This window comes from Oncorhynchus clarkii, chromosome 22 (genome assembly GCF_045791955.1).
Source record: "Oncorhynchus clarkii lewisi isolate Uvic-CL-2024 chromosome 22, UVic_Ocla_1.0, whole genome shotgun sequence".
Lineage (NCBI taxonomy): Eukaryota > Metazoa > Chordata > Actinopteri > Salmoniformes > Salmonidae > Oncorhynchus > Oncorhynchus clarkii.
Window position 1 is genome coordinate 31,724,863 of NC_092168.1, and position 23,850 is coordinate 31,748,712.

The following is a 23,850-nucleotide window of genomic DNA, read 5'->3' on the forward strand; positions in this document are numbered from 1 at the left end:
ATACCTTGTTTGACGCCGAGGGAGGTCATGGTGTTGACGAAGGAGGACATGATAATGGACTCATCCTCAGGACAGACGGACAGATTCTAGAGGAGAGGAAAATGAGGAGAGGACAGGGCCTCAGTTAGACACTGTTTAAAGTTGGAATTCACACCGCATATCAGAGAGCAAGACATGTCCAAGCAAAAAAAATAATAAAAAAAATACTTGATCTCCATCTAGTGGTCAGCTCTGTTGTTTTCCTTCAAAATAGAAACCTGCATACAACATAGTACAGTACACTGGATCATCAGTCATACCCTAGATTATAAATACTAAGATATTATGAAACCAAGGGGAGAACATTGACAATGAGTTCCTCTGAAATGGCATCCTAATCCTTCATAGTAAACTACTTTTAACCTGGGCTCCATGGACCATGGTCATATGTAGTGAAATATATACAGTGCATTCGGAAATAATTCAGACCCTTCACATTTTGATACGTTACAGCCTTATTCTAAAATGGATTCAATTAAAATTAAAACCTTCAATCTACACACAATAGCCCATAACGACAAAGTGACACAGGTTAAGACAATTTTGCAAATGTATTAAAAATAAAAAACTGAAATTATTCAGGCCCTTTGCTATGAGACTTGAAATTTAGCTCAGGTGTGTCCTGTTTCCATTGACCATACTTAAGATGTTTCTACAACTTGATTGGAGTCCACCTGTGGTAAATTCAAATGATTGGACATTATTTAGAAAGGCAGCATTGAAGGTCCCCCAAAAAACAGTGGCCTCCATCATTCTTAAATGTAAGAAGTTTGGAACCACCAAGACTGAGCAATCAGGGGAGAAGGGCATTGGCCAGGGAGGTGACCAAGAACCCGATGGTCACTCTGGCAGAGCTCCAGAGTTGCTCTGTGGAGATGGGAGAACCTTCCAGAAGAACAACCATCTATGTAGCACTCTACCAATCAGGCCTTTATGGTAGAGTGGCCAGATGGAAGCCAATTCTCAGTAAAAGGCACATGACAGCCAATTTGGAGTTTGCCAAAAGGTACCTAAAGGACTCTCAGACCATGAGAAACAAGATTATCTAGCCTGAAATCAAACCTGGCATCATCCTCACGGTGAAGCATGGGGGTAGCAGCATCATGGTGTTGGGGATGTTTTTCAGCGACAGGGACCAGGAAACTAGCCAGGATCGAGGAAAAGATGAACGGAGCAAAGTACAGAGAGATCCTTGATGAAAACCTGCTCCAGAGCGCTCAGGACCTCAGACCGGGGGCGAAGGTTCCCCTTCCAACAAGACAACGACCCTAAGCAAAGACAACGCAGGAGTAACTTTGGAACATCTCTGAATGTCCTTGAGTGGCCCAGCCAGAGCCCGGAATTGAACCCGATCGAGCATCTTTGGAGAGACCTGAAAATAGCTGTGCAGCGACGCTCCCCATCCAACCTGACAGAGCTTGAGAGGATCTGCAGAGAAGAATGGGAGAAACTCCACAAATACAGGTGTGTCAAGCTTGTAGCGTCATACCTAAAAAGACACGAGGCTGTAATCACTACCAACAATCCTTCAACAAAATACTGAGTAAAGGGTCCGAATACTTAAGTAAATGTGATATTTAAATAAAAAATATTTATGCCTTGTCATTATGTGTATGGTATTGTGTGTAGATTGATGACTAAAAAAACAATTGAATGCATACTAGAATAAATCTAACGTACCAAAATCTAACGTACCATTTGAGAGGGAGCCCATGAGAGCTTCAGCTAGCAGTCTTACCTGTACTAGCTCGTTGAGCACCACGGCATCGAAGCCAGACAGGTACTGGACATAGTACCTCTGCATGACAGGACCATACTTCCTCACATGAGCCCTCAGCTCCTCCATGTAGAAGATCAGCTCTGCAATGTGCCTGAGGACATAGAATAGCAAAAATTATCTATACAAAACATAAACGCAAAATGTAAATTGTTGGTCCCATGTTTGATTAGCTGAAATAAAAGATCCCATAAACTTTCCATATACACAAATCTTATTTCTCTTAAATTTTGTGCACAAATGTCTTTACATCCCTTTTCGTGAGCATTTCTCCTTTGCCAAAATAATCCATCCACCTGACAGGTGTGGCATATCAAGAAGCTGATTAAACAGCATGATCATTACCCAGGTGCACCTTGTGCTGGGGACTATAAAAGGACACTCTAAAATGTGCAGTTTTGTCATAGAACACAATGCCACAGATGTCTCAAGTTGAGGGCGCGTGCAATTGGCATGTTGACTGCACGAATGTCCACCAGAGCCGTTGCCAGAGAATTGAATGTTAATTTCTCAAATATTGTTTTAGAGAATTTGGCAGTACTTCCAACCGGCCTCACAACCGCAGACCACGTGTAACCACGCCAGCCCAGGAACCTCCACATACGGCTTCTTCACCCGAGGGATCATCTGAGACCAGCCAACTGGACAGCTGATGAAACTGAGGAGTATTTCTGTCTGTAATAAATCCCTTTTGTGGGGAAAAACTCATTCTCATTGGCTGGGCCTGGCTCCCCAGTGGGTGGGGGGCTATGCCCTGCCAGGCCCCACACATGGCTGCGCCCCTGCCCAGTCATGTGAAATCCATAGATTAGGGCCTAATGAATTTATTTCAATTGACTGATTTCCTTATATGAACTGTAACTCAGTAAAATCATTGAAATTGTTGCATATTGCGTATTATATTTATTTAGTATAAGAGAATAGAAGACCTAAACTTCATTAGTATGCTCAATACTCCTACACACCGCGGCTTTCCTTAAAGGGTAATTTTATTCAAAAATCTTTGAGACATAGCACTTTTAGCCTCCTGATGGCAGTCAAGCAAGAGAAAAACGTGTCACGAAGATGCATTTTCACACAGGGCCACTACATTCCATAGTTACAAGTTGAGTCAGTAGGATGTCTTACTTGTCAATAAAGTCATCTGTGCTCTTCTTCTGGATGTTGTCTGCATGTCGTAGCAGCCAAATGATCTCATCCCGAGCGAACGACAGAGCCATGAATACAAACAGGGCCTAGGCAGAGGACAGGAGTCAGGTTTTATAGTTAATATCACCCATCAATTAGACACGACTAAGGACTACTGGATCTAAACAGGTCATTCAGGATTTGAATCCCAATCCTCTGACCCCTTTAAAGTTAGTCCAACTAGCATTATCATGTCAACACAACTAGAGTGCTTATACTATAGTGTTCGTTCAACAAGCAGTATCATGTGAACACAACTAGAGTGCCTATAGTGTCAGTCCAACTAGCATTATCATGTTAACACAACGAGTGTATAGTGTTAGTCCAACACAGGAGGTGGTGGCACCTTAATTGGGGAGGACGGGCTCGTGGTATTGGCTGGAGCGGAATGATATCAAATACATCTAACACATGGTTTCCAAGTGTTAGATGCCATTCCATTTACTCAGTTCCAGACATTATTATGAGCCGTCCTCCCCTCAGCAGCCTCCACTGTAGTCCAACTAGCATTATCATGTTAACACAACTAGAGTGCCTATAGTGTTAGTCCAACTAGAGAGCAGTAGCGCAGGTGCAGAGCTGTGGTTGAGTGGCAACACAGTTGCTGTGGTTGAGTGGCAAAAGCCACATATACAAATCTCCCTAACTGAGACTTGGGTTCAATCCCTGTGTCCACCCTTCCCACTGTTTCTCCCACCGGCCTGTATCCCCTTCTGATTTCAAAACTGTCTAAATGGTGCCGTGATGAATGAGCAGTGGTGCAGTACCTTAGGGCCCAGTAATCCTGGCTGGTCAGATAGGACTGTGGCCAGCTCCTTCAGGGCAGATCTCAAGAACTTGCGTCTTTCTCTGTGCATCAAGCCTCTGTAACAAAACAAACAATCACATTCTGAGAGGATAGTGTGGCAAATACCATTTAAAATCTCTGTGCTGAATTGCATCCTAAACCGTCAATGAGATACATTTGTGGGGCACTTACGCATGTGACAGAGCTTGTTCTTTGCACTCTTTGATGTCATTCACACGCTTATTGTAGCTGTGAAATTAAAAGGAAGAATAGTTAATTTACACACTTAAAATGCCTGGGTATATTCTTAAACTGTCCCTCATTGAGCATGCTTTTCAGTCCAGGGCGACGCTTAATCTGAGTCCAGGAAAACTGTTAATGTGTGATCCCTCACCCGCGGATGTTGATGAAGAGGTCCTCAGCAGCCTTGTGGATGTGGAACACCTCGTCTCTGAAGAGACAGAGGCAGGTGCTGCTCTGAAGAGCCAACTTCCACAGGCTCAGAGCTGCCTGGTCGCTGTTCAAGACCCCATGACACAGGATGAAGCCAACTGACACACAAACACAAGGACAGAGAGAGTTCGATGCACAGAAATAAGATTGTGAAACATTCAAAACAAATAGGGAATAAGAATCTTTAGACTGATTTATAATTTTACCTGTGTTTTAAAGTGTTATGCTTTTAGATATGCACATTGATGTTAAATACACCTGTACCTGAACCATGAATTACAATTTAAAAAATGATCATGCTCCCCATTCCCTCCAATGGTATAAACCTATCAAATCAATTAGGTCAGACTGTACTCAACAAACACTTACATACTATCCACTTCTCCATGGCGTCCAGGGACAAGTATTCACAGGGCATCTAGAAGAAACAGAATCATAGGTCAATGCATGTGGCTGTGAGCAGGAAACGGTGTGATTGGAGATCTACAGTGCCCATAGAGTCTACACCATTGAACTTTTTTCATATTTTGTTGCATTTCAAAGAGGGATTTAAATAGATTTCATTTTCGATCCACACAAAATATTCCATAATTTCAAAGTGAAAAGAAAATTCTACAAATGAAATAACTAAAATACACAGAACCAGTCAAAAGTTAACACACCTACTCATTCACGTTTTCCCCCCTTATTTTTATTATTTTCTACATTGTAGAAAAATAGTGAAGACATTAAAACTACGGAAAAACACATATGGAATCACGTAGTAACCAAAACAAAAAGTGTGAAACAAAATCAAAATCTATTTTATATTTGAGATTATTCAAAGTAGCCACCCCTTGCCTTGATGATGGCTTTGCACACTCTTGGCATTCGCTCAACCAGCTTCATGAGGAATATTTTTCCAACAGTCTTGAAGGAGTTCCAACATATGTTGAGCACTTGTTGGCTGCTTTTTCTTCACTCTGCAGTCCAACTCATCCCAAACCATCTCAATTGGGTTGAGGTTGGATGATTGCGGAGGCCAGGTCATCTGACGGAGCACTGCATCACTCTTCTTGGTCAAATAGCCCTTACACAGCCTGGAGGTGTGTTGGGTCATTGTCCTGTTGACAAAAAAAACGCTAGTCCTACTAAGTGCAAACCAGATGGGATGGCGTATCACTGCAGAATGCTGTGGTAGCCATGCTGGTTAAGTGTGCCTTGAATTCTAAATAAATCACAGACAGTGTCACCAGCAAAGCACCCCCGCACCATCACACCTCCTCCTCCATGCTTCACGGTGGGAACCACACATGCAGAGATCATCTGTTCACCTACTCTGCATATCACAAAGACATGGCGGTTGGAGCTGTGGTTTATTTGCAACAATTCAACCATGAAGGCCTGATTCAAGCAGTGTCCTCTGAACAGTTGATGTTGAGATGTGTCTGTTACTTGAACTCTGTGAAGAATTTATTTGGGCTGCAATTTCTGAGGCTGGTAACTCTAATGAACGTATCCTCTGCAGCAGAGGTAACTCTGGGTCTTCCTTTCCTGTGGTGGGTCCTCATGAGAGCCAGTTTCATCATTGCACTTGATGGTTTTTGCCACTGAACTTTAAGAAACTTTCAAAGTTCTTGAAATGTTCCATATTGACTGACCTTCATGCCTTAAAGTAATGACAGACTGTTGTTTCTCTATCTTCTGTATACCACCCCTACCTTGCCACAACACAAGTGATTGGCTCAAACGCATTAAGAAGGAAAGAAATTCCACACATTAACTTTTAACAAGGCACACCTGTTAATTGAAATGCATTTCAGGTGACTACCTAATGAAGCTGGTTGAGAGAATGCCAAGCGTGTGCAAAGCTGTCATCAAGGCAAACGGTGGCTACTAAGAATCTCAAATCTAAAATATATTTGGATTTGTTTAACACTTTTTTGGTTACTACATGATTACATATGTGTAATTTCATAGTTTTGATGTCTTCACCATTACAATGTAGATATAGTCAAAAAAAAGACAAATCCTTGAATGAGTAGGTGTGTCTTTTGACTGGTACTGTAGCTGTTACATAAGTACTCACCCCCTTTGTTCTGACAAGCCTGAATTAGTTCAGAAGTAAAATGTGACTTAACAAATCACATAAATAAGTTATTTGTACTCACACTGTGTGAAATAATACGGGTTCACATGATTTTTGAATGACTACCCCTTCTTCTGGACCGTACATCTGTACGGTCCCTCAGGTAAGTATTGAATTTCAAGCACAGATTCAACTACAAAGACCAGGGAGTTTCAAAAGCCTCAAAGAAGGGCAGTGATTGGTAGATGGGTAAAAATAACAAATCAGACATTGAATATCTCTTTAAGAATGGTCAAGTTAATAATTATGTGGATGATGTATTAAAGTACACAGACATCAAAGATACAGTCATCCTTCTGAACTGAGCTGCAGGACAGGAAGGAAACTGTTCAGGGATGTTATCATGAGGCCATTGGTGATTTTTAAAACAGCTACAGAGTTCAATGGCTGTGATGGGAGAACACTGAGAATGGTTTAACATTGTAGTAATTCCACAATAATGACCTAAATGACAGTGAAAAGAAGAATACAAATATACAGAATAAAAATATTCCAAAACATGCATCTTGTATGCAACAAGGCACTAAAGTAATACTGCCCCCAAAAATCCTAGAGGAAAACCTGCTTCAGCCGGCTTTACACCAGACACCGGGAAAGGAATTCACCTTTTAGCCTGACAATCTACATCACAAAGCTAAATCTACACTGGAGTTGCTTACCAAGAAGACAGGGAATGTTCCTGAGGCCAAATTACAGTTTTGACTTAAATCTGCTTGAAACTCTATGGCAAGACTTGAAAATTATTGTATAGCTATGATCCTTGACAGATCTTGAAGAATTTAGAAAATAATACTGGGCAAATATTGCACAATACTTGTGCAAAGCTCTTATGGGACTTTCCCAAGAAGACACAGCTGTAATCTCTGCCAAAGGTGTTTCTAACATGTATTGACTCAGTGGGGTGAATAGTTATCTAATCAAAATATTAGTGTTTTATTTTTCATTAAGCTAAAATAAAATAAAAATTGCATTTTTCTTCCACTTTGACTTTACAATATTTTGTGTATATCGTTGACAAAAAAATGACCATTTTAATCCCTCTATGTAACACAATAACATATGAAGTAATCCAAGGGGCTGTAGACTTTCTATAGGCAGGCAGTGTATTGATGGTACTGTGTGGCTCAAGTATGGCACTAGCAACACTGTAGTCATGGGTTCAACTCCTGGAGAGATCACATTACTGCACTCACCCTCACTGTGTCTGACTGGGCTGGGTTGAGCACGGTAACTCACTGTGTCTGACTGGGCTGGGTTGAGCACGGTAACTCACTGTGTCTGACTGGGCTGGGTTGAGCACGGTAACTCACTGTGTCTGACTGGGCTGGGTTGAGCACGGTAACTCACTGTGTCTGACTGGGCTGGGTTGAGCACGGTAACTCACTGTGTCTGACTGGGCTGGGTTGAGCATGGTGCTAGGAGCACTGATGAGACTGAGTAGCTGGGCGTTCCTCCACTGGTCAGCAGACAGGTTTCTCCTGGGGTACACCATCTGGAGGGAGAGCAGGGCGTCTGACAACGACTACAGGGGAGGGAGAGATCGATTTAGGACAGTTTATATTAACTTTCATGAACAAGCATTAATCAACTATTAACACATATATATTTTATTATTAGTAAACATTTAAAAACAATATAAGCATTTATAAACATGGCTTAAGCATTCGAGTTATAATACAGTGTAACCAAAAAATGTGTTATCATTGTCAGTGCTCAGGACAAGAACATAACATGTTGAGATATAGGTGACACTATTCACCTTCCCATGTGGAACAAACTCCTCCATCATCTTTTTCAGGGGGTTCTCGTAGTCAACGATCATCTGTCCCAGCCTAGGGTACTCTCGATCACTAGATGGGGAACAAACATACAACAATGTTGTTGATATTTCTAGTTCTAAGGGATTTCGAAGTCCGAATCAACAATAAAAAGAGTGTTTTAGTCATGCATCACATTTTCCCTATAATACTATGCCATTTTAATATAATGCCACTGGAACTGTTCGTATAAAAGCTTTAAGCTTCACTTATTTGAATATTAATATTGTTTTACCTTGATCCATGTGTCATTTCATGGGCATAGTTGTAGAGGCCAATGATAGCTTTCCTCTCTTCAATCCGAGACAGTAGCATCATTAGGTTAGTGTAGGTCACTACTAAGTCAAGGTAGTTTTTGGTCAGGTCAAAGTTTACAGTCTGTAGAAAGATATGGGAACAAAATTAGTTCTAGACCGATCCCTTAAGAGTCAGCATACTTATCTAATCCAAGTAAAAACATAACATCTTTGAGATATAATCTTGGAGGAATAACCAAAAGCATTCTGTAATTACATGTATTTATACAATACATGTATCTTACAATATCAAAGAATACTTGGCAAGCATCGATAGTGTTCAGCAGCTCACAGACATGGTCCTGGAAGCAGAGAAAGAAAACAGTATTTATATACATTCCACAGTATAGTACCTTGATAATAAGTGTAACTGATTTGTGATGGATTATCAATACACATGTATATAAAGTACTGTACATTGGTATCAAGACAGTCATATTATGCTCCTGCTACTGCTTATTTGACAACGGATCTTAAAACCTGTTCTCTATTTTCACTACATTGAATGATGCTCAAGTTGCACATACCTTAAACTCCATCACATCTACGAATGTGAAGTAATACAACGCTAGATTCTTAAGGATTTCAGACTTCTCTTTCTGTAGTTGTGCAAGCTGTTGCTGTAGAAAAAAAATACATGATTGTAACAAAAAGGTGCTCTAAAGTTAAACATAGGACACACAAAGGTTCAATGTATGGATGCTATGGAACAATGAGCACAGTCAAATAGGCTGACAGAATCTGGCATAAGAGTTCAAACATTGTATACTTTATCGTGACTTTGACATCTGTGTTTGCTTGTTCATGTTTGGTAGAGCAGTGAGTGGTCTCAACTTGTTAGAATAACTAGATATCCTGAGAAATACTACCAAGGACATCACACAATGTGTCAGGGTGACATTTTGACAACGCTAAACTGTAGAGCTCTAACCAAAAACACATGTCGCCTTCAATAACATGACTGCATTTTTAGCACTGTCACAATGGGGGCTTTATTTAACCAATGATAGCCTCTCACAAGCCAAAATAGCTACCTACACAAATAGCTAGCTAGAACAAAGTGTTAATAAGATAAATTTGTTAAAAATATTAAAAGCAATACAAAGAAGTTCTCCAGTAGGCATCTACTGAGGGAGCTAAGAGCTGTGTTGTCAGTCATTTCCCAGCAACTTCAGTAAAATGGCAGATCCCAAATGGCACCCTATTCCCTATGTAGTGTGCTTCTTTTGACCAAGGACCATAGGGCTCTAGGTAAAAGTAGTGCAGTACAATGAGAATAGGGTGCTATTTGGGACACACCTTGGTCTCTTGCCCATAAATGTTACTTATTCTAACTATTAACAGTTACCTAACAGTATTGAAAAACTTGAGTGTGAAAGATTATTCATATTTGTATTATTAGCAACAAATTAAATGAAAATCTGCTACATAGAGAATAATAAGACATGCAAAACATAGAAAAAAAGGAACTCTGAGGAGCTTCAACTTACCAAAAGAATATTCCAGAAAAAAGCCAAGAAGTTAAGCATGCAAAACAAAAACACAGACCAAGTAAAACATGAACCACTGCAGCAAAAAGTACAACATAGCAAACCACATGACATCTACACCATAGAAGCAGTTAAACAGTTCAAATGAAATAGAAAGCCGGCCAATGGTGATAGATAAGCATCAAGTGGAAAAACACATGAAAAGACAAACATGGTGAGAATGAATTAGTTGTACTGAAAAAGGCTAGCTATAAAAAGATAGAATTGTCATACAGAACATAACATTTATGGAAATGTACATGTGATTGATACATATATAGTGAAGAGATAGGATAATGGATCTCAGATGGCATTTCATTTACAATTCCTATTTTATCTCAAAAGAGTCAAATACTACTATTAAAATTACTAATTACAACAATTAATGCAATTAATAAATGCACATTATTGCACAGACCTTGTAATGCAATAGGTAAAGGACTGCATATAGATACTAAGCAGCATTCAAATGAGCTGAAATAACACGGAATATATCTGGAAAATACATGCAATAGACAGACTTACATTGTTGTTGCGTGTTTCAACCGCTGGGAATTTTCTGACAATGAACTTAACAGCAGACTCCAGGTTCTTGTCTATTAGATAGGATGGTTTAGCTTTGGGGTCACCACATGCCTATAATGAAGAGGGCCAAAAACACAGACAAACGCTAAAGAAGCATCAACAATAATACTAACAACAACAACAAAACATTGGCAGAAAACTGATAGGATGATGAGGTAGTATTTTGTCACTTTTTGAGTGAGTGAGTGTATGAGAGAGAGCGAGAGACAGACACAGAGAGAGAGACTGAGATAGAGTATGAATACATTTCCACTGACAGAGTGCTGTATGGGAGGTTGGAGAGCAGTTAGTGAGAAAGCAGTGCATGGGCATACTCCTACTGGGAGAGAAGATAGTTGAACTGGGTGTTACAATATAGATGTTAGAAGCAACAAAAGGTTAGCAGGTGTATGTTTGAGGTAGGATGGTGTATGGTATATGACACTTGGCATGCACAGCTACCCGACAAAACAGGAATAGTTATGTTTTAGTATTCAGTCAGTCTATAACACATAAGAGTGTTGAAGTTCGCAATACAATAAAACTAAAACAGCAGAGCGACAAACATATAGAGAAAGAGCATGTTCAAATCCTCATATCATCAAAACTGGATTCAAGATTAGTGATACGATGTGATGGATCCATGCAGGGAACACTTTCATTTTGCAGAGGAGAGCAGGGTAGTGTTGAATTGCATAATGAAGTGTCAGTGAATTCAACCAGGCCCTATCTTTTCCCATTGCCTCATCTTCAAACCCTAAAAAATACAAACTTTTTGTTTTTGTGGTGCAAATGTCCAGGAACTGTGAATTTGATGCTCACAAACCAAAAGATGACCATGGTTAAAGCGTTAATGTATTATGATCTAGTTGTTGGACTATAGGTGCTCACCTTTTTTTAATAACAAGCTAAAGATAACTAACAGTTGCAAAGTCTATCTTGTAAGAAATAAACGGGAAAATATTATATCTATTTTAACCTAATAAAATTATTCCAGCGATTCAATTGCACTTTGGGATGGGCCTGTTTGTTGAATTGTGAACGTTGTGAGTACTGAGTAGTATACAAGTAATTCCTGGACATGATGCTGGTAAGGATAGCAGGGAGGGGTAGAACGAGGGGGAGTGATTTAGGGAAGAGCTGAGCAAACCTTCCAAACTTGTCCTTGCTGAGGGAAGCATTGTGACAGAAAGAGAGAAAACCACACAGGTAAACACAGGTAAAGTCAGGTTTAAAACATAGAACCATGCATCGCTACATTAAAAAGGCTTTGGCTTTTACTTTCGGGATATTTGTTGAGAGATAGTTTGGCTTTACACTGTGCACAATAATTCATGTGTTGCCTGTCAAAGCATTGTTCAATCACTATCTCACACCATGCTGGGAACCCTCCTCCTAGAGTAGCAACACCGTAGAGTATTAAGGCTTTAAGTTTAAGAAAGGACATAACGTATTGTTTGATTAGTACAAGTAGGAACAGAAACATGCAAGTAAAACCAAGGAAAATGCTAAGCCAGTGCATCTACCAATGAACCCAAAAAGAATATGGCCTGAAACATTTAATGCACAGAACCCGTAGCTCATATAGGCAGTTAGGCAATTCATTGTTCATTTCCAAGATAAATTCACAACATAAAAAAATAACAGAACATGTCTAACAGTACAATGACATACAGAGATTAGCTTTGTTGTAAATATTTTGTTTAAAAATGTGCAAAATCAAAAGGAGTAAAAGAAAATATGTTTCTCTGCTTCATCCAACACAACCTTGGTCTGAGACCAGTTAAGTTAACTTGGTCTAATTTAGTGAGCAGCACTGACTACCGTGCTATTACTAATAGCTCTAGCAGAGCTTCCCAAGTGCTAGCAATGCTTCCCCCCTTCCCCAGTGTCAACTGCTCCTCCCCAGTGATAACAGTACTTCCCCCTTCCCCAGTGTCAACTGCTCCTCCCCAGTGATAACAGTGCTTCCCCAGTGATAACAGTACTTCCCCCTTCCCCAGTGTCAACTGCTCCTCCCCAGTGATAACAGTGCTTCCCCCTTCCCCAGTGTCAACTGCTCCTCCCCAATGATAACAGTACTTCCCCCTTCCCCAGTGTCAACTGCTCCTCCCCAGTGATAACAGTACTTCCCTCTTCCCCAGTGTCAACTGCTCCTCCCCAATGATAACAGTACTTCCCCAATGATAACAGTACTTCCCCAATGATAACAGTACTTCCCCCATGATGACAGTGCTTAACCAATGATAACAGTGCTTCCTAAGTGCTACCATGGTCATAGGAGAGTGAATAACAGATTGAGGTAAAGGCTATGTACACATAGGAGACCCTCCCCCTCTGAACTCATAGATGCAGTAAAGACATCAATGGAACTTGACCGTAACAATGGATATTCCCTGGAAATGCGTGGGGGAAATATCCCAAGTCTTCTCATTGTCCACCCAGTAAAATTAGCCTGCATTTAGGCTATTGTTTATGTGTATTTCACACTATGTTGAGGTAAAAATCTGAGTATAAATGCTTGTATGGATGTCAACCCCAACACATGTTCATGTCATTGTCACCAATCAACTGCATTGCAGTTAAAAACAACTGACTAGCACCACTGATTTCTGTATGCCAGCTATGGTACCAGCTAATACAAAAAGGAGTTAACAGTCACTTCTTCTATACCAGAAAAGAAACAACTTCTACATGTTATGCAGCAAAAACAGCCAAATATATCCAAATCAGACTTTAGTAACCACATTGGGGACCTGTTACAATACATCAATCATGACGGATTAGACAAATATCCACTTTGTTAGATCTGATCAGATTTCTTCTATCCTCTTCAGTCTGCGTTCCATTGACTGCTTTTACTGCATCTATAGGAGACCTCTATCAGGACTCTCCGTCTATCAGGACTCTCCGTCTATCAGGACTCTCCGTCTATCAGGACTCTCCGTCTATCAGGACTCTCCGTCTATCAGGACTCTCCATCTATCAGGACTCTCCGTCTATCAGGACCCTCCGTCTATCAGGACCCTCCGTCTATCAGGACCCTCCGTCTATCAGGACCCTCCGTCTATCAGGACCCTCCGTCTATCAGGACTCTCCGTCTATCAGGACCCTCCGTCTATCAGGACCCTCCGTCTATCAGGACTTGGACTGAAACCCCCCAATACCAAGGAGCTGACTGTATTCCTATTGCACTCACTACATCAATGTACTGATAAAGTCTTGATCTGGTTATTGGCATATGGATGGATGATGTGTTTTTTCTGCAGTACTGCTATCCAATGTTCAACCCAGTGACCAGAATCTCTGTTGAATGTTGTGAGTCTTTCAGCAGGACAACCACCCAAAACACACATAAAAAGCACCAAAATCTGAATCACATCCAAAACCTATGGCGAGATCTGAAAACAGCAGTTGGTGGGAGGCACCCCTCAAACATTGAAGAATTAGAGCAGTTTTCTGCTGAAGAGTGGGCCAAATGGTAAGTAGAAAGGTGCAGCTAGCTCATTGATGGCTACTAGAAGCATTTTGGCGGGTTCTTGACCAATTTTAAATTAAAATTGTAGACTTAAGTTTACAAAAATAAAATTGGTTCTGCAATGTTGAAAATCCAATAAGGTGTGAAGAACAAAAGTTATTTTCAATTTAAATTAATTGAAATAGGACATTTAAGAAAATTGCAAGGGTGCCATTATATTTGGCCGCAACTGTATGTTCGACTCGAGGACAATTTGAGCTAACCCTAACTCTTTTCCTTAACCTACTGTAACGGATGTGAAACGGCTAGCTAGTTCGCGGTGGTGCGCGCTAAATAGCGTTTCAATCGGTGGCGCCACTTGCTTTGAGACCTTGAAGTAGTGGTTCCCCTTGCTCTGCAAGGGCCGCGGCTTTTGTGGAGCGATGGGTAACGATGCTTCGAGGGTGACTGTTGTTGATGTGTGCAGAGGGTCCCTGGTTCGCGCCCGGGTATGGGCGAGGGGACGGTCTAAAGTTATACTGTTACACTACTTCACCTAGCCTGCCACAGTTAATTATCTTAACCTGCTGCAAAAAGTCACTTCTGCTAGTGAAAACCAGCAGGCTTGCCCCTGAGAGCAGCAGGAGTTTCCACTTAATTTATGACATCATAAGAAGCTCTCCCCTCTCCCTGGTTATTTTTATCAATTTGAAAACCTACATTTGAAAGGCAAAATTTTTCAGCCAGTAGTCTATTTGTCTGAACACATACATTGCTACATGCTTATGACAGGTCTTACACTTTTCAAACAAATATTTCACTGTAACACTGATACACTACATAAACATCATTGTTAAATGACAGAAATATCATCATTGTATAAGTCAGGGGTTCTCAAACTCTTTGGGGCCAGGGACCACTTATGTGATAGCAAATTTATCAGGGACCACTTCATAATCAGAACACAACTTGAGGTAGATAAAAATAGCATACAAAGAGTTTTACTAAGATTTCGGCAGTACAACTCTCAGGCCCTGGGAAGGAACATTTTATAGGCCCACCTCTTGGCATCGGAGAAAAAAAATCCTAAAATTCTACACATTTTGTCATGGGTCAGAGAGATTGTGTTGTGTTGCAGCTTCAAAGCCAATATCCTGCAATTCTACACATTTTACCATAAGGAAATGAGAAAACTGTGCAGTTTTACATCTTAAATTACAGCACATTTATGTAAAACATGTTTTATAATAATTGGGTGGGAATACAAGAAGAATTGAGTTGAAAAATGTATAATTGGTGGAGTCCTGTGGATACCAATATCCAGCTGAGCCTCCCAGTCCCATGTTGCCCAGGGTTAAGAACATGAATTGTAATGTAATATTGTACTACACCCTCTAAACTTATTCCCGGATCCATTGGCAAAAATGTGTTTAATCTGTTATTGTTAGTAATATTCATTCAAAAAATGCAAAGTCAAAAATAAAATTTAAATATATATTATTTTTTTTAAATATTGAGATCTGGCTGCGGACCCCCTGCAGTAACTCTGCAGACCCCACTTTGAGAACCCCTGGTGTAAGTTACATCAATATAATGAGAAATACTGCTGGCCCAGACAGTGGTGTCCCACTTGCAGCCAGCTGTCATATCAGGGGTCCCATTGTTTTGCTGTCAACAATTCTAATGCTAAGCTATAAGCTGTTCTTGGTACATAAATCCCATATTGTTGGTCACTGAATCTTCAGATTCACATGTAACTCGCTGAGTGGGTATCAACAAAATATCTCTCTATTTTGGATGAACGCTCCAATTAATTGTGTTTGATAAAGCTGCTAGTCTAAGCAGTTTGATTTACTGAGGTAGTCCTAGTAGACTTGTGCAGTAGGCTACAGTAATGTGCTTTACTGGGGTAGACCTGTGGTAGTAGTAGGAGTGTGCAGTAGGACAATGATATAGGCCTGTGGTAGACCTGTGTGGCTTAGGCATGTGCAGAAGCCTACAGCTGTTTGATGTACTGAGGTAGTCCTGTGGTAGTAGTAGGAGTGTGCAGTAGGACAATGATATAGGCCTGTGGTAGACCTGTGTGGCTTAGGCATGTGCAGAAGCCTACAGCTGTTTGATGTACTGAGGTAGTCCTGTGGTAGTAGGAGTGTGCAGTAGGACAATGATATAGGTCTGTGGTAGACCTGTGTGCCTTAGGAATGTGCAGAAGCCTACAGCTGTTTGATGTACTGAGGTAGACCTGTGTCGCAGCCTACAATCACAGCTGAAACAAAAAAGACATCTGAAATTCTTCATACGTGCTATCAATGCCTACCAGTTGCCAAGCAACAGATCTGCTAGTTCAATGCACAAGCATCGAACGCTGCCACAGTTTCAATAAAGTACATTTTCCCAATAACAAGAAATGTTAGGCCTATATAATAACAAGAAATGTTAGGCCTATAAAATAACAAGAAATGTTAGGCCTATAAAATAACAATAAATGTTATTGGAAGCATGAAAATGGAGGTTTATAAATGGAACTGTATGAGTAAAAGGCCTAATATTACTGATAGATTGTCTGCAAAACTGCTGCTCTTTAATTATTTGTTACTTTTATTTGTTACTTTTTGGGGGGTAGTTTCTTAAAACTGCATTGTTGGTTAAGGGCTTGTAAGTAAGCATTTCACTGTAACACCTGTTGTATTCGGTGCATGTGACAAATAAAATTTGATTTCATTTGAAAATCGGCAGACAACTCAGCTCTTGCGTGTTGTGTCAATCAACCTTATAGTCATTTTGATAGTCATCCTGTGTTCTGAGGAAAGTTTTTTTTCCTTCTGAATCCTGTATCTTACTTGGGCTGCATAATGTTTCATTGATAATGTATCTGTATCACCATCTAACTTCAATTGAGAGTTTAGAGAGAGAGAGATGATTCTGTGGCGCCTATTAAGGGCTAAGCCTTCTAGCCCGGGTAGGCTGTCAGCACAAGGGTTGATTGGCTGGCAGACAGACAGGCAGGCAAGGCAGAGAGGCATTATTCTCCACCAGCCTCCTTTCAGCTACACGCTGGACTGCCTCCAGCTATCTTCTATCTGCTGCCATTTACCCAAAGTCGTCCAAGCATCTCCAATACCCAGTCTGTGTCCCAAATGGAACTCTATTCCCTACACAGTGCACCTCTTTTGACCAGAGCATAGGAATAGGTTGTGACACAGTACTCTCTTCTCATTAAAGGACTGACTGTATCAAGGCCATTAACATGGACAGATACACTAAGAATGCTCTTTTCTGTTACACTGACTGAAAGTCTTGTATGAAATCTGCATTTTATGACACCTCCCGAGTCCCTACTATGAATAAGTAATAATGAATAGTGAATAGTATTAAACTAGTAATACTACTAAGAATGTTTTTCTCGGTAGGGGTTTAAAATAAGTAAATTAAACATCATGGGCCAGTTTCCCAGACACAGATGAAGTCTAGTCCTGGACTAAAAAGCACTTTCATTTCATATGTTTCTTTAGTCTAGGCTTAATTAGTGTCTAGGAAACTGGTTCAAGTGTGGAATCTGTATCATAATGTCACCACTTTTACAAGTGTCCTAAACAAATCATTATAATCTCTAAAACGGTGCCTTCTTTTAGGTACTTCTCCCTTCTGTCCTGCGAAAATGTGTTTTATTGTGTGATTTTAAAAACAGGACCTGTATGCTACTATGCATCAGGCATTAAATAACAACTCTACAATAACTGTATAACAACCATATCCAATACATGTACAACGACTGTAGATACTGCCGTGCCATTGGTTAGTATCCTACAGTCATGATGTGCAATTTGCCCAATGATGTGTTGATTTGATTCTGTACAGCACTTTGAGATATCAGCTGATGTAGGAAGGGCTATATACATACATTTGATTTGTGCTGGGTGTTTAGTGAGTGTTTAGGCCTACTGGATGATGTGATGGCTGAATAGAATGGTCTACATCAACAACTGACTGCTGTCAGACAATATAGGCCTAATGTGTGTCAGATAGTGTTAATATTATTACTCTAGTATCTACTAATCCGACACATTATGTGTTCACATTAAATTGACTGATCTCACCGATTTCAATCTCACCAACAATAGCTCAAGAATCTAGAACAGCCTTCCATTCTTAATTTGATTGAATATTATATTAGCAATGTGGTGAACGAGAAACTATGTAACGTTAACTAACGTTAGCTAGCCAGAAATCACAAAAATATTTGCACAGCTAGGCATGTAGGCTATTTCACTGAGATACTATTTTATTTCAAAGGAAGTGAGCAACATCTTTCAATATCCGATGAGTTTGTATTATTGTTATACGAAGATTGAAATAGATCAATCTCAGAAAACAGTGATTTGGCATTTTGATGCTATTGATGACAGAGCTTGGCTAGCCACATAGCTAATTTATACTGCAACACATTTCAAGAGGGCCTTGACTGGAATCCTGCAGCCCTAGCCGTCATCCTTTGGAGTTCAAATGAAGGCTTCTGCCATACATCACAGATCATTTTGGGGTTTAATCTTTAATTTCTCTTGAATGTAGTTACAATTTACCATGAACCTAAGAATTACACTGAGTACCTTACCTTCTTGATATTATAGACACGAGTGAGCATCCCGATGCCCCGGTCGTTCAGAATGGTAAATTTCTCGGCCAGCTTTTGCTGGCCCGGTTGGAGCGAGCCGCGCGACAATGTTGCCGACATAGCTACCGAATCTTGTAAAATAATGGTTGTAGAATTTGTTTGTTGTGAAAACAGTGACACTCGAGTGTTAAAATGTTATAAATCGCCCATTCTGTGGGTTGAGCGGTTTCGCCAAGCCCCACTCCTCTCTCCCGTCGCAGACTCGGTTTTTACTAGGTGTTGTCCTATCTGACGAAAACGAGGCTGTTTCCTGCAATCCAAAGGCACGTCACGTGACCAGCTAGGGAAGGAACATACTCTTTATTATGTAGGCTGCACCCACACTACACCAACGACAAAATAGTTCTAAATTATAGGTTTCTATTATTAAATTTGTTTGGGCGAGTCATGCGTGCATACATGTTTAATAATGGGAGGTCCCAGGAATCGAATCCACTATCCTGGCGTTGCAATGCTCTACCAACTGAGCTACAGAGGACCAGCATGCATTCCTTGCATTCTTGTGGTGGTCATTATCATTAGTGTGACATTTTATTTTATTATTCTCTTAAATACTTGTCATTTGCCATGGTATCAAGAACATACTCTTGCTAAACTGGTTTTAAAACTGGTTTTTAAAACTCATCTCAACCAATCACAATGCTTGTTTTGACCCACCTGTTGTAGAATACATTATTTAAACATACATACTGTTCATGTGTAAAACTTCATATGGGCAAGCCCTTTAGAGCAATCCTCGATTCAATGGTATCTCAGTTGTGTTGGAAAATGATGATGACAGTATGTAAAATAGACTTTGAAATAATATACCACTGCACCAGCCTACTGGAGACACACACATTCACATTCACAGGCTTTAGAATGGTATCATGTGATAGTGACATCTGTGACACCCAGAAAAAAAGCCCAGGGACCCATATGGGTTGATTGACTGATTTGGGCTGATTGACTGATAGGTGTTCTCAATTTTCTAATTGGTGTTGACAAAACCTGTCCAGAAAACATGCAGGAGTCCATTTGAACCAGGAGCTAGGCACTGTTCACAGTTCATCCAAGGGAGTAGCATACCAATTATTATTTGCTTTGTTTTGAGAAGACAAATGTGATGCAGTCTTTTGCCCAGGAAATAAAGACATTTTCCAAGACCAATTTGAGAAAACAATGCACCCGCGTGACAACAATGAGTTGCAGGAGGATTATTGAGACATGGAAAGGGTCGACTATTCATGTCGTAGAGGATAAAACTCAGCCTGAGAAAGCATGCGGCTATGTACAGGACAACAGGGCGGCAGCGTAGCCTAGTGGTTAGAGCGTTGGACTAGTAACTGGAAGGTTGCGAGTTCAAACCCCCGAGCTGACAAGGTACAAATCTGTCGTTCTGCCCCTGAACAGGCAGTTAACCCACTGTTCCCAGGCCGTCATTGAAAATAAGAATTTGTTCTTAACTGACTTGCCTGGTTAAATAAAGGTAAAATAAAATAAAATAAAATAAAAAAATAAAAACAGCTGGGACTTACAAGTTGGAGTTATTAAACCTTACTTAATATTAGGTGAGTGGATGAGATGTGTTATTGACAGGGGACACTTAGCTGTCATAATACAATTGACAGGTGCCTACACAGACACACAGAGGTATCAATAAATGATGGGAGTTTTAAGTTTGTTGCCACTGAGACTCTGAGTCCACTGGATTATTGCATGTAAACACATGTATTTTTCCCTTCAAACAGTTGAAACTTTTACAGTACCATTACTGTAGTAAGTCAATATAAACATATATTGCCAAATCTCTATAGGCTCAGTTAAATTTCCATTACAAAATGCCTCACAGATTCACAATTTGATGGTTGTTAATTATTGGTGTAGGCTCACAAGATGCTGCACATATAAGGTATTGTTTAATGTAATAGAGACATGTTTATATAATTTTCTGTCTACTTCTGTTTTGTTTTGGCATTTCATAAATGTTCTTCTTCCATTTTAGGTGTCCCACATATTGAATGTAGCCTATGGTGTTGAAAACGCCTTTCCAGACCTGTTCATTTATAAAACACTGAGCATTCTGGATGTGTCTGATACTGACATAACATCCTATTTCCAAGAGTGCTCAAAATTCATAGACCAAGCAAATAAAGAGGTAAGTTGTTAATGTTCTCACGACCTTGTAGGCTAATTGGGTGCAGTAATATCCAGTTTATTTTAATATTTTCTGTTTATGCTTTAATACCCTATATTTCACTGCATTCATCTTACCTGACAGTAAACATTCCTAAGCATCATGAATGGTGACACAAGTGTTTTCCACTTGCTAACCTTGTTTTATTAATAATCACTCTACTGTATACAGCACATAGGTCAAAATACTTTACTTTACGTTAAGCTACTTTGTTTAACTTTACTTTAGTAATTTCATTGACTGTTCAAGTTTATTACCTGGACTATAACTGATACTGGACAGCAGTGAGCCAATGCAAAGCCTCCCTCACTACCTCTAGGTATCCCCAATGTGTAATAAATAATACACGGCAGAGTTTTCACCATGCATAATTTATCCTGTTGTAGAAATATCATATATATAGTAGCCCTATGTTTGCTATACAACCTTTTAGCAAAATGCGGTGCTGGTTACCCAACAACCGAACACTGCCTCATGCTGAAAATTCACCAAAGGTTTATGATTACAATAACTTGGCCTATTGGAAATAACTTTCCACTCTCCGTTGAATGGAGGTTGGTGGCTACTGGCTATTTTATTTCCCTTTGTAACCTGTGATACCATGCAGGGGTAACTCCAATTTGACTAATCAAACCATCAATGATGCTTAGCTGACTGGGAGAATAATTCTATCACCTTACAGCTTGTAATTGTGCCATTGTGTGTGATTAGCATAAGAGTCTTTTATTAGACTACCATGAAGTGCAGGATGGTGTAATTGATCTTGTGTTACTGAGGCTGTGTGAATTGAAGGGATGGGATTAATATTTAAAGCAGCCGAGCACCTCATGTCTCATGCTTTTGGACTAGATAGCACTAAACTGACATAAGGCTTTATAAAAATAAAATAAAAAATCCCAGAACACTTAAAGGTTTTTTTGATTATCAAGTCCCTCAGTTGAGCTATTAATTCCCTTTTTTGATCAAACTGGGCTGAAGTGCTTTTGGGCATGCCTTCATTCTACTGGCATAAGGCTTGTTTCCCTCTTCTTCCCCCTCAGAATAGAGTTGTGTTGGTTCACTGCAATTCTGGAGTCTCGAGGTCCGCCTCGGTTGTCATTGGATACCTGATGTCCAGGGAAGGGAAGCCTTTTGATGACGCATTTGCCTTGGTAAAATCAGCCTGGCCAGCCACATGCCCAAACCCAGGCTTTGTCGAACAGTTGAAAGGTTTCAAACCTAAATGGGGCATACAAGCCAATGGTGGGGACTATGAATGAGCAACAACAGCAACACCTGCAGCGCCAGAGTAATGCATTTCATCATCAGCCACTGTTTCTCATAAAGAGATCATTCTGATAAAGATCCTTGGCTGTGTCCGAAATAGCACTCTATTCCCTATACAGTATTGTGCACTGGGGCCCTGGTCAAACGTAATGCACTATATAGGGAATTGGGTGACATTATGGATCTTAATATGGCCCCTAATCCCCTAATCCAAGGAATCCCACCATCATGTTGAGGTGTTCATTAGCCGTCATTTTGAAATGCCCTACAATGTCCTGTCAATTTACACTGTGGGGCCAGTGTTATCCAATAGTTAAACATTCCCGTCATCAATTTCTATAAACCACTCAGGGTGGTTTGAGGCCACAATGGAATTGAAAATAATCTAATTTGAATAGGAAAGGTATAAATATACAATTCTCAACTTTATGAACGATGCCATGTCTGTGCAACAATTCTTAAATTAATTTAGAGTCTTTCTTTTTTTGTACCAAAAATGTGTGGGGTGACAGGTAAAGAAAATGGACTAAACTGATACAAAAATATTATTGTTTAATGTAGAGTTTTAATTTGATTAACGTTCATTTTGGTTTAAGAAATATTACAGACATCCTTAGTTGTATTATTGTAAAAATGTATGGGACGTTGAATAACAGATCTATTCTAGTGGAGGCAAGATTTTAAATGTTATAATTTTACTTACATGATTTTGTAACAGACATATTATTTTAGATTTTATTATCTTTAGTTTAAAATGTGTTTTTTATTGTAAAAAATATTACTATCCTTCAAGAAGTCCTTTTAGATATTTAATGATTGTGGGTATATGAAATGACTTGTTTACTAATGTTAATTTGTTTTATATTGTCACGCCCTGGCCTTGGTTATCTTTGTTTTCTTTATTATTTGGTTAGGTCAGGGTGTGACAAGGGTGGTTTGTTTAGTTTTTTTTTATTTTCTAAGGGGTGTCGTATGTCTAGGTGTTTTCCTTGTCTAGGTGTTTATATATCAATGGTTGCCTAGATTGGTTTTCAATCAGAGGTAGCTGTTTATTGTTGTCTCTGATTGGGTACCATATTTAGGTAGCCATATTCCTTGGTTATTTTGTGGGTTGTTATTCTATGTTTAGTTGCCTGTTCTGCACTAGCCATATTGCTTCATGATTCGTTTTGTTGTTTTGTTTAGTTCTGTCTTTAATTAAAGAGTTATGTTCGCTTACCACGTTGCACCTTGGTCTCCTCCTTATGACGACCGTGACAGAACAACCCACCAAAAAAGGACCAAGCTGCGTGTTAGGAGTGGACATCGTGGACCCGGGAGAAAGAGGAGTGTAGGACATCCTGGACCTGGGAGGAGGTAATGGCAGGGGACAAGACCCTGCCATGGAAGCAGGAGGAGATGGCACAGGAGGAACAGCGTTGATATGAGGGTACATGGCTGGCACGGAGGCCCGAGAGGCAGTCCCAATATGTTTTTTTGGGGGGGAACACGAGGAGATTGCATGAGTCAGGTCGGAGACCGGAGCCAACTCCTCGTGCTTACTGTGGGAAGCGTGTTACTGGTCAGGCACCGTGTTATGCGGTGGAGCGCACGGTGTCTCCAGTGCGCTATTCTAGCCCGGTGCGCTCTATTCCAGCTCCTCGCATTGGCCAGGCTAGAATGGGCATCCAGCCAGGAAGGAGGGTGCCGGCTCAGTGCTCC

General features: G+C 40.2%; 1 protein-coding gene and 1 pseudogene across 3 annotated transcripts in view; one reads left to right on the plus strand and one right to left on the minus strand.

The window, feature by feature from the left end:
* Nucleotides 1-19,053, minus strand: part of LOC139380788 (nck-associated protein 1-like) — a 71,864-nt gene extending 52,811 nt beyond the window's left edge. The window contains exons 1-15 of one of the 3 annotated variants that reach the window (XM_071123815.1): nucleotides 18,648-18,935; nucleotides 11,729-11,746; nucleotides 10,540-10,650; nucleotides 9,013-9,105; nucleotides 8,731-8,787; nucleotides 8,425-8,567; nucleotides 8,132-8,222; nucleotides 7,757-7,894; nucleotides 4,614-4,662; nucleotides 4,186-4,342; nucleotides 3,984-4,040; nucleotides 3,772-3,868; nucleotides 2,945-3,051; nucleotides 1,778-1,910; nucleotides 5-86 (exon numbers count right to left, since the gene is read on the minus strand). In XM_071123815.1, coding sequence (XP_070979916.1) covers nucleotides 5-86; nucleotides 1,778-1,910; nucleotides 2,945-3,051; nucleotides 3,772-3,868; nucleotides 3,984-4,040; nucleotides 4,186-4,342; nucleotides 4,614-4,662; nucleotides 7,757-7,894; nucleotides 8,132-8,222; nucleotides 8,425-8,567; nucleotides 8,731-8,787; nucleotides 9,013-9,105; nucleotides 10,540-10,650; nucleotides 11,729-11,746; nucleotides 18,648-18,767 — 1,453 coding nt within the window. In that variant the 5' untranslated portion in view covers nucleotides 18,768-18,935. Of the gene's footprint in view, nucleotides 1-4; nucleotides 87-1,777; nucleotides 1,911-2,944; nucleotides 3,052-3,771; nucleotides 3,869-3,983; nucleotides 4,041-4,185; nucleotides 4,343-4,613; nucleotides 4,663-7,756; nucleotides 7,895-8,131; nucleotides 8,223-8,424; nucleotides 8,568-8,730; nucleotides 8,788-9,012; nucleotides 9,106-10,539; nucleotides 10,651-11,728; nucleotides 11,747-18,647 lie in introns of all 3 variants that reach the window. The other 2 variants (XM_071123817.1, XM_071123818.1) reach the window with 2 other exon arrangements.
* A 759-nt stretch (nucleotides 19,054-19,812) lies between these two features.
* On the plus strand, nucleotides 19,813-22,142 carry LOC139380553 (dual specificity protein phosphatase 19-like; annotated as a pseudogene).
* Nucleotides 22,143-23,850: the final 1,708 nt, after the last annotated feature.